Source organism: Zootoca vivipara, chromosome 2, assembly GCF_963506605.1.
Source record: "Zootoca vivipara chromosome 2, rZooViv1.1, whole genome shotgun sequence".
NCBI lineage: Eukaryota > Metazoa > Chordata > Lepidosauria > Squamata > Lacertidae > Zootoca > Zootoca vivipara.
The window spans coordinates 3,329,653-3,345,959 of NC_083277.1; the positions used below are offsets into that span (position 1 = coordinate 3,329,653).

A 16,307-nucleotide genomic window follows, 5' to 3' on the forward strand; every position below is an offset into this window, starting at 1 on the left:
CACCTTAAATAAAGGAAGATATTGATGAGCTGGCAGGTATGGGGTGGAGGGTGACTAAGATGACTAAGGGTCCAGAAACTAAGCCCTATTTGTAACAGTTGAAGAAGCTGGGTGTCAGGGACTAGGCAGGGGAGGAATGGGGGAGACCACCTCTCCATCCTGACCCTCCCAGGGAGGAGGAAGAGTATAGATTTACAACAGGGGTTTGAGGGAAGTCACAGCTCAGAGGCAGATAAGGGGAAAAGTTGGGCAATCATGGGAGAGGCAGAGCAGCAGCTGGCTGACATGTCATTAGTAAGCGTTCCAGACCCTCTATCTCCCAGAACCCGGCAAGCCTTAAAAGTAGGAGAGCAAAGAGCTCAAAGACAGAGAGCACTTAGGGGCACCCGTAGAGGAGGTGGTGATGAATGAGAAAGTGGGAGAGACGGGGAGAGAGAGGTTCACTCAGGGCAACACCATTATCCAAGAGGCTGGGTTCTATAGCGACTCTCTGTAAAGTTTGAAATAAAAAAAGACTGTAAGAAAGTTTTCCTTGTCTTTTTACTTTCCTGGGCAAGCAGCCGGGAACCGCTGGTAGCATCCTGACATTGGGTATGTTTATTCTGCATAGAGGCCTACATTTGTTATTTTCATTTATACTGACTCCCATGCCACAGAGGGCATTGTATAATTACAAGGATATTTTTCTACAATTAAGAAAAATGAGTGACAGTGGACAACCTTATTCCGTTCCATGACTAATTACAAAATTTTGATAATGTGAATTCTCTGTGATCTATGTGATCTACATCTTCCAAAGTTTTATCAAATTTTCAGCCAAATTTCATAATTATTTCCATTATGTTGGTTGGTCTACAAGATCAAATGAGGGTACAGTAATTATTTTTAAAAAGCTGAAACCTTATTTTTCAAGAACATCACTTCCCTACATTCTTGAAAAATAATATTTTCAGAATCAGATGCTATCTTTAGCTTTTGCTGTCAGGTGCTCCTTTGTGTTCAGATCAGGTCTCAGCACAATAATGTAGCATTTGGGAATAAAGATGCAGCCCAGAAGCCCAGCACTGGAGGCCAACATAGAGAAGACCTGCACGGCTACCATGTATTTCCCCTTGGTGCTCAGGTAGGTGGGAACAAAGGACACCCAAACACTGCAGAAGACCAGCATGCTGAAGGTGATCAGCTTGGCTTCATTAAAAGCCCCAGGCAGCTTCCTGGCTAGGAAAGCCACCGTGAAGCAGATGGCAGCCAGGAAGCCCATGTAGCCGAGGGCACCATAGAACATGGCCACAGACCCTTGGTTACATTGCAGAATAATTTCTCCCATCTGGGAGTGCATGTCAGAGTCTGGAAACGAGGGTGAGTATCCCAACCAGATGGTACAGATGACAACTTGGACACTGGAACAGGAAAGGACAATGGAGTTGGCCAGACTCTTCCCCAGCCATCTCCTCACCCTGTTCCCTGGCTTTGTAGCCAGAAAGGCCAGCACCACCGTGATGGTTTTTGCCAACACAGAAGAAACAGCAACTGTGAAGATCACACAGAAGGTTATTTGCTGGAGAAGGCAGGTGGCTTCTCTTGGCTGCCCAAGGAACAGGAAGGAGGACAAGAAGGAGAGCAGGAGGGAGACCAGGAGGATGTAGGAGAGATCCCGGTTGTTGGCTTTGACTATGGGAGTGTGTTTGTATTTAATAAAGACTCTTAACACAAAGACAGTGGTTAAGGACAAGAATAGAGCAATGGACGCCAGGACTATTCCCAAAGAGTCTTCATAGGCCAGAAAGGTGATCAGTTTGGGAATACACTGAAACTGATCCTTGTTTGGATACTGATCATCTGGACATTTGGTGCAGTGTTCTGCATCTGTAAAGAACAGAGTAGGCAAGATGGTGTATAATATGCTGGGAATCATGTATATTAAAAACCGTTTGTGAGCTTGATTGTACCTTTGTGGTTTTTAGCATATAAAACTACTAATTGCTTTTTTTTTATTTGGTGGAAAGTTTTAATTTAATTGACATTTGGAGATGTAAACATCCACTGGCAAGACAATATACTTTCTTCTTGGTTGTACCTTTGTGGTGACCAATGGTTTTTAGCATATAAATTTGTCCTATTTTAATGTAGCAAAGTACCATTTCCTCATTGGCTCAGACCATTGGTCCATCCAGCCTAGTGCTGTGTACCCTAACTTACCGTATTTTTTCGCCCCATAGGATGCACCTGACCATAGAACGCAAGATGCAGCCCAGAAGCCCAGCACTGGAGGCCAACATAGAGAAGACCTGCACGGCTACCATGTATTTCCCCTTGGTGCTCAGGTAGGTGGGAACAAAGGACACCCAAACACTGCAGAAGACCAGCATGCTGAAGGTGATCAGCTTGGCTTCATTAAAAGCCCCAGGCAGCTTCCTGGCTAGGAAAGCCACCGTGAAGCAGATGGCAGCCAGGAAGCCCATGTAGCCAAGGGCACCATAGAACATGGCCACAGACCCTTCATTGCATTGCAGGATGATCTCTCCAGGCTGGGAGTGCATGTCAGAGTCTGGGAATGGTGGCGAGATCCCCAGCCAGATCATGCAGATGACAACTTGGACACAGGAACAGGAAATGACAATGGAGTGGGCCAGACTCTTCCCCAGCCATCTCCTCACTGTGTTCCCTGGCTTGGTGGCCAGGAAGGCCAGAACCACAGTGATGGTTTTTGCCAACATAGAAGACACAGCAACAGAGAAGATGATGCTGAAGGCCATTTGTCGAGGAAGGCAGGTCCCTTTCCTTGGCCTCCCAATGAACAGGAAGGAGGACAAAAAGGAAAGCAGGAGGGAGACAAGGAGGATGTAGGAGAGGTCCCGGTTGTTGGCTTTGACTATGGGTGTCTCCTTGTATTTAATGAAGATTCTTAAGACAAAGCTTGTGGTTAAGGACCCCAGTAGGGCAAGGGAAAGTAGGACAACCCCTAGAGACTCTTCATAGGCTAGGAAGGTGATATGCTTGAACACACATTGATCTCGCTCCTTGTTTGGATGCTGATTTCCTGGGCATTTTTGGCAATGGTCTGCATCTGCAAGAGAAGAGAGGAGGAGGGAGGGAGGGAGGGAGGGAGGGAGGGAGGGAGGGAGGGAGGGAGGGAGGGAGGGAGAGTAATGTCTACTACACTGGATTCAGCCAAGCCCTGAGCAATATCCAGTCTCTTGGGAGAGATTCAGTTGTAGACCAAGTCAGTCTGGGACAGCCACAGATCACTACAGGTATTTAATTAGGTTTTTCTAAACATTAGCTCGACCCCTGAAGAAATTTCGAACAGATTCCAGGGCTAGATATCCCCAGCTTGGACTCTGGCAAGTTGGGCTGCTTAGAGCTCCCTATACCAGGGCCAAAAGGAGGATCAGGATACATTTGATCAAATATATATTTTGGAGTGAGGGTGCGTAATAGGGCTGAGGAGTGGGAAATGGAGGGGGCAGGCTTTTAGTGATAGAGATTTTTATGTCCAGCTTTCCCAATCAGGTTACTATATATATGTATTATGACGATGATACATTTTAGAACAATATTGTAAACTATAATAATCAAAACAGATTGATGATGATGATGATAATTTGAATCACCCAGTTCACTCCCACACATGAAGCATACCAGCCTGATCCTTCCCAGAAATGGCTTTGAAAGATTCCTGACTTGAACCCTTCTCTCTTCCCCAAGGCCAGCCTTTCCCTTGGAGTCACCCACCTTCCTGAGTGGAGATGGTCCCTTCTGCACAGGGAAGACATTCATAACAGCAAAGAGGCTTCCCTTCCTGAATCACCTTGAAGGATCCAGGGCGACAGCTTTCCACACACCTGGAAGTAGGAAGGGTCTAGGCAGAAAGACAAAGAGTGTCAATGAGAATTGTTGTTTGAGGCATAGTATGTTGTCATATGCTGTAGCATCCGGTTTATAGCTTGAAACTATGAATTTCCCATCACTGTCTATTGAATTAATTATTCATGATTAAATTCAGGGGGGGGGAAAGAAAATACCTCCATTAAATAGAGGTCTGTATATGGGCCATGAGCTATTCACTACTGATATAAATACATTTAACAACAGAAAAGCAAGGAATTTCCCTTTTCCCACATAAACAGAGTTTAGCAGGAACCCTCCTTTGACACCCAGCTGAGCAGAGGAGCTGTAGGAACAACAACAGCCCAATGCTGGAAACAGAGAGCAGCAGCCCACAGAACAGGGAGCACTTATTAAGGCTGAAAGAAAAGACAGCAAAATGACAGGCATGATTCCCCCCTCAACGCCACCTGATTGAGCCACTCAGGCCATACAATGGCATCCTGGTCAATGGAGCACTTCAGGTCTGGGGATCCCTGTCTGTCGATACTCCCAAACTTCACTCTGAGGACGGACTTATTGGGGAACACCACCCAGTTCACAATGTCCAAGTCAGCTGCCAGCTCCCCGTTCTCATCCAAATACACTCTGTCCATGGAAGAATTGTAGAACGGGGCGTTTCCGAGGAAAGGGTGGAGCTGGAACAGAAGCAAAGATGAGAGCATTTAGAATAAAGGAAAGCAGAGTCTCCTGTTTTGCTAGCCCAGAAATGGAAAGTGAGTGAGGTCCCAGCTAAAGAGGATTGGCAACTTAAGTGGACAGAATATGCAGATTATTCTGCAGAATTTGCAGAATTTGCAGATTTAACATGCAGAATAAGAGAGCAAAAGAACATACATTGAAAGAAGAGTGGAAAGGGTTTATTGAATATATGGAAAATAACTGTATACAGCTGAAAATCATGGCAGCATTAAGCTAAATTCAACTACGTACGTAAATAATGTTTGATTAATGTAAAAGTGGAAAACTGGTTTGAATTGTTTTGGTAAATTATGCAGGGATGTATGAGATATAAAATGAACCACAGAAAGAGAAGAAGGGAAATCATTGGATATTTTAGAGTTTGTAAAATGTTTATTTGGAATTGTAAAATTGGAAATGTAATAATAATAATAATAATAATAATAATAATAATAATAATAATAATAATAATAATAATGGAAAGCATACTGACAACCCAGTTCACCTCTGCTTAGGACTGGTTGCAAACTCAATAGTAATGGAGAGATCTTGTCAACTTTGGTTCATAATATTTTCTCTCTCACACACACCCTAATCTTAAATTCAGTTCTCCACATTTCTGAAGCATTTTTAAAATAATAATAAAAAACCTCAGAATTCTTCAGTATTTCTATGTGATTTTCTCCTAGTAAACATGTTTTTGAAGGATGCTGCCCTCTTGGATTGTTTCGGAAAGAGTGAATAAGGTACGTTTCTCCTTTCAAAGCAAACTGAATGAAATCTCTAATACGGGCTCCAGCAGGGAAAGGCAGGATCTTGGTGGAGGGAGCAGAGAGCCAGAGCAGAGTCAAGCGGGTGTCAAAGGAACAGAGATTAGAGACAGCCTGATCAATGTCATCTCCCCTGCCAAAAATAATTCCAACTTGCAGGGAAAAAAGAATTGGGCACAGGATGGGGGCAGTTACCTGAGGGGCTGTGCAATGGGTAGCTCTCTATGTTTAACAACTGCTTGCCAAATTTCAGCTCACTGCTACATCCCATATTTTTTGGTGACGGGAAGCTCTCTATGTTCTAAACTAGGGATTCTCAAAGTTTTCCAGATTCTAATCCCAATAAAATGACTCTGGAAATCTATGTGTTAAGTACAATTGGTTTAATTTACACAGAAATGAAAAATGAATATGTATTAAGGAAGTTTTAAAATGGAAAATGGCTAATGTGTTCTGCAAACCTTGAGGTCTTTCCATAGTAGTTTTTTTTTTCCCCTAAAGGGCTCTGGGCTCTTGCTGATATTAAGATTAATTTCCTGGTTGCTGTTCTCTGCTAGCTAACATGTGAGTGTTGTAACCTTAGATCATGTGATGAAGGTATTGGACTGCAAAATCTCCCCTTTGAAGGGAGTTGCCTTTTTGTCTTTGGCTCCAAAACTCAATGGAGTCAATATGTCAATGAAGCTCTCCTGAAGGTAAAGCAAACAGCAGAGAGAGAGAGAGAGAGAGAGAGAGAGAGAGAGAGAGAGAGAGAGAGAGAGAGAGAGAGATGCTGAACATGTGCTGCGCAGCACAAGACATGATGTCAATTTGATGTTTTCATTCTGTTATGAAGAGTTCTGTGAGTAAAGATTGAATAACATTTCTATGGGCCTGAGCAAGAATTCATTTCCAAAAGGAAATGAAAGCTTCCAGTTCTTATCCTTCCAATTGTTTCAAACTGCACAATAATCAATTTCTGCAACACTACAACCAATTGTCATGTTCAGTTGCGATGTCTATGATGAGAAAGAAAAAACCTGCCATGGCTGTAGCCTTTGAAGTCCCGTTCTCTCATTAGCCCTCTGCTTAGCTCTAGATGAATATGCAGCATTTAAGGCATGAGCCACGGCTTGGACAGTGTTGTAGATCCTGTAGCTGTCTAGAGAGAGGATTCTTTCCAGATCGTCTTGGGGAAACATCTCCAGTTTCTCTCTCTCTCTGCATCCTGTCCAGCCTTTCACCGAGGATGAATGCTTTGAATAGGAACAATTAAAAGCACCCTCCCAAAACTTCTTAATACCAGAGAAAAAGGATGGAAAACCATCGGATGTTGCCCTTTTGCTTGTCTCAGTGAAGAAGGAAAATATACCAAGGATGTGTTGGAAAGATATGTCATTATACATCAGTTCCACGGAGACATCCCACATAGCTGTTGTGATGAAGAATTTCCCAACAATGGATTTCAGCAGTATGTCAAACATCTGTTGTATAATGAATAGTCCATCTAAGAAATAAGTCATTTCCCCGTAGTAAACAAATACATGCACTTGCCTCCACTTGAGGAATGGAAGACGATCCATTTCTACCACATTTGTATTCAGTCCATAGATGCTTTGTGAGATAACAACACAGACACCGCTCTTGATGAGCACCGGCGTCAAGCTCTTCAGGAACCTCTCTCCATTGTTGGTGTCTGGTGCAAGGAGGCCAATCAAGGTCCACCTGAAGTGCTGGAGCAGCTTGACAATCCCTGGGTACAGGGCTTCTTCTTTGGGGACCATCCGGTAGAAAAAAGGAAACTGCCTCTTATCATTCAGAACATGAGAGACAAAAGCATAAGTGACCTGGGAAGAGAAGGAAGATTTGTATCTTGTTTGATTTCAGATCAAAGCCTAAATAGTTCTAAGCCCAACATGAGATTGGGTAGGTCTTAGGAAGGAGGAAGGTCTATTGCTAGGACCCTTTTGTGGGAATAGTGATTTCCTATGAAGTATTCCAGGTAACGTATTTTTTTAAAAAAAGATGCCCCTCATTAATCTCTAGAAGGAAAAATCCCTGCAGGTACTTCCAAGTTTCATGTGTCAGGCGAACATGCAACAGGAAGCCTCAGGCCTAGTGAGCCAGAAACAAATGGGCATTTTAATTACTTCATCAAGGGAGACGTTTTCAAAGTCGGGACACAATAAATCCTTTTCCCAATATCGAATGGGGTGGCCACCCACAGAATGGCAAAACCTGTCTCACAATCTGATTAGAATTATTTGAGAGTGTCAAGAAGCATATTGATAGAGATGTTCTTGATATAGTGAACATGATCAAACAAAAAAGCTTTTGACAAGGTAACTCACCAAAACTTCACAGATACTCTCATGGAGTCTGAACCGGGGATAAAATGGAATATAAAACAGCTGATATCACAATGCTATTATACCTCTCTCCATTCCTACCTGTGGGATTTTATAGATGCCCAACACATTTGAAATCTGGATGGAATTTTGAGAGTCAGATCCTTCGAGAACAGCCAGTACTACGTTCATCTGTTTACCACAGCTGTAGTTTGGAAAGTTGAGCTGCCCAATTGACAACATGTCTAGCAAAGCATCATATGTCACCCTTCCATCAAAAAAGTTCTCATGGATGCTGTAGCCCAGGGTGATGTTGGGTAACAGCTTTTGATTCTGGTTGATCTCTTGAATGGCAAACAGGAAGGAGAGGAGCTGCCAGTACATTGTGGGTGCTTTCCTGGAAAAAAATTATATACATGCCAGCACTGTAAACATTCCCCTGGCCCCTTTATGGTTGCCTGTTTTAATTTTGCATTTGCATTTACTTATTTATTGCTAGCTGCTTGGAATAACTTCTTGTTAAAAGGACAGCATGGAAATGTCACAAATAAACAAAAGACCCCTGAAATAACACCTAAAATAACTTCCCCAATGTTACTATAGCTTATAACAGTTGCTGCTGTTATTCCCATATTATCACCCTTTTTATCAATATGTTTTCCACTGTTTGTCAAGATGTATAGGGCAACATATATAATAATAATAATAATAATAATAATAATAATAATAATAATAATGCCTGGGGTTTGTTTTAAAGGGGATCTAAAAATGGTGAATAAAAGATCCAGAAAGTACTATAGGAATTCCACTTTGAGAAAGTAGATCTTTCCCCCTGTATATTAAACCTAATGCAAAAGACACCCTTATCCTTCCATCGTTAACAGAAGAACCCTGCAGAATCTCCCCAAAGGCTCATCTGTTGCAGCATCCAGTTCTCAAGTTGGCCAACCAGATGCACATGCAAAACTGAGAAGCACAAGAGCTCAGTTCCTGGTACCCAGAGGCATAGTGCCTGTGACAGTGAATGGAGAACATAGCCATTGTGACTCGTAGCCACTGAGAGCCTAATCATCCACAAATTTATCTGCTAGTCGTATTTTCTTATGTTCTTAAAGGCAGGTACCAGATAATGAGACAGGCCCCAGAAAATAACTGGAGATGAGCTGGATCTCATGGAAATGGTAGCAAGTGAAGCAGCAGTAACTCCATCCCCACAAAACGTCTTACCAATAAAAACTGGTGGAAGGACAGTCGTTGAAGCTATAAGGATCAAACATAGTATTTGTGGCAGAGAGGACCCCACTGAGGAGGTGGTCTCCTGGCCTGAAATAATTAGGTGAATCCATCTTATCCCTTTCCAAAGACAAGAGGCATTTTGTCTGCAGTTTCCCACAGTCCCCATAAGGCAGAAGAAGCAGTAGAAGCAGTAGAACGAGGAGCATATTTTTCCTCCCAGGAACGACCACCTCCTTCATGACTGCTCCCTTACAAAGATATAGAAGCCTTTTGTTGTGGTGCTTGCAAGATGCAATAGCTTTCTTCTTACTAATGGAGCCCTGCAAAGGGATCACATCTGAAGTGGAGAGAAGTCAAGCCAACCTCATTCTGGTACAGTTATCATCTGTCCTAAATCTCAGCCCACCCAACTTTTGGGTGGCTTAGGAGGCATATATCTGCCAGACCTTTTTGCCTCAGATCCATGACATCATCGCAAATTCCTCTGATTTTTAATCTACTGGACTCAAAAGTGATCTTTGGACAAATCCCTAGATCTTTGGTGAGAAGTAGAAGCAAACACACACACACTATCATTTTGATAATTATACAGAGAGGAAGTACCACTTCTGCAAGTTCCTAAACTCCTTCTGCAACTCCACCTGCAACTGCAGGGCTGGAGAAAAACATGTTTGCGAAAACTCCAAGATCTGGATGTAAAATATGGACTATTGAATAGTATGCAGTTGAAAAGGTTGACAATAGGACCCATGGAGGGGAAGGTTCAAAGATTTGGAGAAAACTATTATATATATATATACTGTATATTCCGGCGTTTAAGACAACAGGGCGTATAAGACGACCCCCAACTTTTCAGTTAAAATATAGAGTTTGGGATATACTCGCCGTATAAGAAATACAACACGGCGTATAAGACAACCCCCGACTTTTGAGAAGATTTTCCTGGCTTAAAAAGTAGTCTTATACGCAGGAATATACAGTGTGTATGTATATATATATATATATATATATATATATATGCATACCGTGTTTCCCCCTTTTTAAGACACCGTCTTATAACTTTTTTTCGTCAAAAAAACACACGGTGTCTTATTTTCAGGGGATGTCTTAAGGCTTGGTATTCTAGTAGTCAGTGCAATCACACATAACACTTTCCGGCACATGCAGTTGGAGATACAGATCAGCTGTAGCGCAGAAATAAGCTGTTCCTGGCTCAGCTATAGTGCGCGCCTAGCGAAGTCAGCCCTGAGAAGGGAAAATGGCATTTTAAAATGCTGTTTGAAGTGATTTCAGCCTGCCTCCCCGCCGCCCGGAGCGCCCAGCAACACGGACGGAGCGCTCAGCAGCACCAGGAGGAGTGCCCCACCGTGCCGGGCGGCGGGGTGGCAGGCTTCCTTGGCAGGGCCAGGAAGAGACGAGGCCGCTGGCTCGGGCGCTCCTGAGTCCTGACCCCAACCGCTTCCACGCGGCAGCAGCAAAAGAGCCATGCGGCCACATGGAGAGGCGAGCGCCCGAGCGGGAAACGCGCTCTCTGGAAAGCTCTGCACTCACTTCATCCGCCCGACGGGAAAGCGAAGTGGGGAAGAGAAAAAGAGCTGCTTCGGTTCTTTCTCTTTTTCTCTTCCCCACTTCGCTTTCCCATCGGGCGGATGAAGTGAGCGCAGAGCTTGGAGAGGCGAGCGCCCGAGTGGGAGACGCGCAAAGGTCTTTCCACATGAGCAACAGTTGCCAAGACTGCCCAGAACTGCCTTGCCCTTCACTGTTTTATCTACACCCCTCCCCAGGCAACAAGCCTTCACCCTTTCCCCCCCCTCCTCCTCCTCCTCCTCCTCCTCCTCCTCCTCCTCCTCTGTTTCATTGCCATTCCCTTTCCCACAACATTCCCATCACTGTGGAAATGTCTGCCTGGAACTCCCCCTCCAGAATAACACTCCCTTCTTACTCCATCCAGTGGAAACATTTAAGGATTTTTCTCAGGAAGTGAAACAAAACAGGGGCACGGGGAAAATTGAATTGTTTTTTGGGAGGTGGGGGTGGGGGTTAGAGATGACAGTTGAGCGGGTAAGATTCTGGCCAAATGTGGACCTAGGTCCATGTGTATATGGACTGAAGGCACAAAATGTCAACAACAACTTTGCTGACACTGAAAAGAATAAGCAGAGGCATAAATATAGGATAACTGGCTTAGTACACCAGAAGCTTAACATGAGTCAACAGTGTGATGCAGCAACTTTTTAATATATTAAATAATAATATTGATTACCCTCCCTCACTGTAAAGTCCCTGGGTGGCTCACAACAATTTTAAATACAGCATTGAACACTTTTTTTAAAATTTAAATATACAATTAGGCAAAAAGATGATAACAATTTTTTTTAACTCCAATAAAAATAATGTTGGAATTTCAGTCTACTTCAACAGAAGTATCGTAAGGGAAGTAACAGTTCCATTCTAGGTTGCCTTGGTCAGACCACACCTGGAATACTGTATCCAGTTCTGGGCACCCTAAATAAAGGAAGATATTGATGAGCTGGCAGGTGTGGGGTGGAGGGTGACTAAGATGACTAAGGGCCCAGAAACTAAGCCCTATTTGTAACAGTTGAAGAAGTTGGGTGTCAGGGACTAGGCAGAGGAGGAATGGGGGAGACCACCTCTCCATCCTGACCCTCCCAGGGAGGAGGAAGAGGAAGACAGTATAGATTTACAACAGGGGTTTGAGGGAAGTCAGAGCTCAGAGGCAGATGAGGGGAAAAGTTGGGAAATGGTGGGAGAGGCAGAGCAGCAGCTGGCTGACCAGTTGCCACTAGAAAGCATTCCAGACCCTCCATCTCCCATAACCCGGCGAGCCTTAAAAGTTGAAGAGCAAAGAGCTCAAAGACAGAGGGCATTAGGGGCACCCGTAGAGAAGGTGAGGATGAATGAGGAAGTGGGAGAGACGGGGAGAAAGAGGTTCACTCAGGGCAACACCATTATCCAAGAGGCTGGGTTCTATAGCGACTCTCTGTAAAGTTTGAAATAAAAAAAGACTGTAAGAAAGTTTTCCTTGTCTTTATGCTTTCCTGGGCAAGCAGCCGGGAACCGCTGGTAGCATCCTGACTTTGGGTATGTTTATTCCGCATAGAGGCCTACATTTGTTATTTTCATTTATACTGACTCCCATGCCACAGAGGGCATTGTATAATTACATGGATATTTTTCTACAATTAAGAAAAATGAGTGACATTGGACATCCTTATTCCGTTCCATGAATAATTACAAAATTTTGATAATGTGAATTCTCTGTGATCTATGTGATCTATATTTTTCCAAAGTTTTATCAAATTTTCAGCCAAATTTCATAATTATTTCCATTAAGTTGGTTGGTCTACAAGATCAAATGAGGGTACAGTAATTATTTTTTTAAAACTGAAACATTATTTTTCAAGAACATCACTTCCCTACATTCTTGAAAAATAATATTTTCAGAATCAGATGCTATCTTTAGCTTTTGCTGTCAGGTGCTCCTTTGTGTTCAGATCAGGTCTCAGCACAATAATGTAGCACTTGGGAATAAAGATGCAGCCCAGCAGCCCAGCACTGGAGGCCAACATAGAGAAGACCTGCACGGCTACCATGTATTTCCCCTTGGTGCTCAGGTAGGTGGGCACAAAGGACACCCAAACACTGCAGAAGACCAGCATGCTGAAGGTGATCAGCTTGGCTTCATTGAAGGCCCCAGGAAGCTTCCTGGCTAGGAAAGCCACTGTGAAGCAGATGGCAGCCAGGAAGCCCATGTAGCCGAGGGCAGAATAAAACATAGTAACAGACCCTTCATTGCATTGCAGGATGATCTCTCCAGGCTGAGAGTGCATGTCAGAGTCTGGGAACGATGGCGAGATCCCCAGCCAGATCATGCAGATGACAACTTGGACACAGGAGCAGGAAATGACAATGGAGTGGGCCAGACTCTTCCCCAGCCATCTCCTCACCCTGTTTCCTGGCTTGGTGGCCAGGAAGGCCAGAACCACTGTGATGGTTTTTGCCAAGACAGAAGAAACAGCAATAGAGAAGATGATGCTGAAAGCTGTTTGCTGGAAAAGGCAAGTTGCTTTCTTTGGCTCACCAATGAACAGGAAGGAAGACAAAAAGGAAAGCAGGAGAGAAATGAGGAGGATGTAGGAGAGGTCCCGGTTGTTGGCTTTGACTATGGGAGTTTCGCTGTATTTAATGAAGATTCCTAAGACAAAGCTTGTGGTTAAGGACCCCAGTAGGGCAAGGGAAAGTAGGACAACCCCTAGAGATTCTTCATAGGCTAGGAAGGTGATATGCTTGAACACACATTGATCTCGCTCCTTGTTTGGATGCTGATTTCCTGGGCATTTTTGGCAATGGTCTGCATCTGCAAGAGAAAGAGAGGGAGGGAGGGAGGGAGGGAGGGAGGGAGAGAGTAATGTCTACTGCACTGGATTCAGCCAAGCCCTGAGCAATATCCAGCCTCTTGGGAGAGATTCAGTCAGTCTGAGACAGCCACAGATCACTACAGGTATTTAATTAGGTTTTTCTAAACATCAGCTCTACTCCTGAAGAAATTTGGAACAGATTCCAGGGCTAGAGATCCCCAGCTTGGACTCTGGCAAGTTGGGCTGCTTGGAGCTCCCTATACCAGGGCCAAAAGGAGGATCAGGAGTCTGTGCAGAAGTCTAATATCTTCCTTAGGTCCACAACAATCTTTACAAGGTAAAGGATCCCAGGACAGGTAAGTAAAGGAGGATCAGGAGTCTGTGCAGAAGTCTAATATCTACCCTACATCCATAACAATCTCCCTCCTTCAGGTAAAGGTAAAGGACCCCGGGACAGTTGAGATCAGTCAAAGGCAACTATGGGGTGCAATGTTCATCTCACTTCAGGCCGAGGGAGCTGGTGTTTGTCCACAGACAGCTTTCTGGGTCATGTGGCCATCATGACTAAACTGCTTCTGGTGCAAAGGGACCCCATGACGAATGCCAGAGCGCATGGAAACGCCATTTACCTTCCTGCTGCAGTGACACCTATCAATCTACTTGCACTGGTGTGCTTTTGAACTGCTAGGATGGCAGAAGCTTAGCAGAGAAATGAGACCTCATCCCGTCGTGTGATTTCGAACTGCCGACCTTCTGTGTGGGCAGACATTTAGTGACTGAGAAGTTTATATCCTGCTTTCCCAGCTTACTATATTATGATGATACACTTTAGAACAATATCATAAACTATAATCATCAAAACAGATTAATGATGCAGATGATGAACTCCCACACAATGGCTTCAAAAGATTCCTGACTGAACCCTTCTCTCTTCCCCAAGGCCAGCCTTTCCCTTGGAGTCACCCACCTTCCTGAGTGGAGATGGTCCCTTCTGCACAGGGAAGACATTCATAACAGCAAAGAGGCTTCCCTTCCTGAATCACCTTGACGGATCCAGGGCGACAGCTTTCCACACACCTGGAAGTAGGAAGGGTCTAGGCACAAAGACAAAGAGTGTCAATGAGAATTGTTGTTTGAGGCATAGTATGTGGTCATCTGCTGTAAGCATCCGGTCTATAGCTTGAAACTAAGCATTTCCCATCACTGTCTATTAAATGAATTATTCATAATTAAATTCAGAAAAAAACAAAGCACCTCCATTAAATAGAGTTCTGTATATGGGCCATGAGCTATTCACGACTGATATAAATACATTTAAGAAAAGAAAAGCAATGAACCCCCCCTTTTTTCCATACACACAGTTTAGCAGGAACCCTCCTTTGACACCCAGCTGAGCAGAGGAGGCAACTGAGGGCAGCAGCCCACAGAACAGGGAGCACTTATTAGGGCTCAAAGAAAAGACAGCAAAATGACAGGCATGATTCCCCCCTCCCCGCCACCTGATTGAGCCACTCAGGCCACAGAATGGCATCCTGGTCGATGGAGCACTTCAGGTCTGGGGATCCCTGTCTGTCGATACTCCCAAACTTCACTCTGAGGACGGACTTATTGGGGAACACCACCCAGTTCACAATGTCCAGGTCGGCTGCCAGCTCCCCGTTCTCATCCAAATACACTCTGTCCATGGAAGAATTGTAGAACGGGGCGTTTCCGAGGAAAGGGTGGAGCTGGAACAGAAGCAAAGATAAGAGCATTTAGAATAAAGGAAAGCATAGTCCCCTCTTTTGCTAGCCCATAAATGGAAGGTGAGTGAGGTCCCAGCTAAAGAGGATTAGCAACTTAAGTGAACAGAATATGCAGAACATGCAGATCTAACATGCAGAATAAGAGAGCGAAAGAACATACATTGAAAGATGAGTGGAAAGCATTTATTGTACATATGGAAAATAGCTGTATACAGCTGGAAACGGTGGCAGCATTAAGATAAATTCAACTACGTACATAAACAATGTTTGATGGATGTAAAAGTGGAAAAGTGGTTTGAATTGGTTTGGTAAAATATGCAGGGATGTATGAGATATAAAATGAACCATGGAAAGAGTAGAGGGGAAGTCATTGGATATTTTAGAGTTTGTAAAATGTTTATTCGGAATTGTAAAATTGGAAAAAAAAATTATTATTATTATTATTATTATTAGTAGTAGTAGTAGTAATAAATGAAAGCATACTGACAACCCAGTTCACCTCTGCTTAGGGCTGGTTGCAGACTCAAATAGTAACGGATCTTGAAATTCTGGATCTTGAAAGTTTTAATTGTAGTTTTGGTTGGCATGCATATCTAAATTTGGTTGGCATGCATATCTCTCACACACACACCCTAATCTTAAATTCAGTTCTCCACATTTCTGAAGCATTTTTAAAATAATAATAATAAACTCAGAATTCTTCAGTATTTCTATGTGATTTTCTCCTAATAAACATGTTTTTGAAGGATTCTGCCTCTTGGATTGTTTCGGAAAGAGTGAATTAGGTTCGTTTTTCATTTCAAGGCAAACTGAATGAAATCTCTAATATGGGCTCCAGCAGGGAAAGGCAGGATCTTGGTGGAGGGAGCAGAGAGCCAGAGCAGAGTCAAGTGGGTGTCAAAGGAACAGAGATTAGAGACAGCCTGATCAATGTCATCTCCCCTGCCAAAAATAATTCCAACTTGCAGGGAAAGAGAATTGGACACAGGATGGGGGCAGTTACCTGAGGGGTAAACTAGGGATTCTCAAAGTTTTCCAGATTCTAATCCCAAGAAAATGACTCTGGAAATCTATGTGTTAAATACAATTGTTTTAATTTACACAGAAGTGAAAAATGAATATGTATTAAGGAAGGTTTAAAATGGCAAATGGCTAATGTGTTCTGCAAACCTTGAGGTCTTTCCATAGTAGGTTTTATTTTTCTAAAGGGCTCTGGGCTCTTGCTGAGATTAAGATTAAGTAACTGTTTGCTGTTCTCTTCTAGCTCAGCGTTTCTCATCC

The 16,307-nt window shown here is 43.6% G+C and overlaps 2 protein-coding genes across 2 annotated transcripts; both read right to left on the reverse strand.

The window, feature by feature from the left end:
• Positions 1 to 955: 955 nt before the first annotated feature.
• LOC132591791 (vomeronasal type-2 receptor 26-like) lies at positions 956 to 7,102 on the reverse strand. The gene is made up of 3 exons (XM_060272223.1): positions 6,359 to 7,102; positions 3,736 to 3,862; positions 956 to 1,866 (listed from the first exon to the last, which is right to left on the reverse strand). The coding sequence occupies exons 1-3, from the start codon at positions 7,100 to 7,102 to the stop codon at positions 956 to 958; spliced, it is 1,782 nt and encodes a 593-aa protein (XP_060128206.1).
• A 5,267-nt stretch (positions 7,103 to 12,369) lies between these two features.
• LOC132591792 (vomeronasal type-2 receptor 26-like) lies at positions 12,370 to 14,966 on the reverse strand. The gene is made up of 3 exons (XM_060272224.1): positions 14,781 to 14,966; positions 14,249 to 14,375; positions 12,370 to 13,280 (listed from the first exon to the last, which is right to left on the reverse strand). The coding sequence occupies exons 1-3, from the start codon at positions 14,964 to 14,966 to the stop codon at positions 12,370 to 12,372; spliced, it is 1,224 nt and encodes a 407-aa protein (XP_060128207.1).
• Positions 14,967 to 16,307: the final 1,341 nt, after the last annotated feature.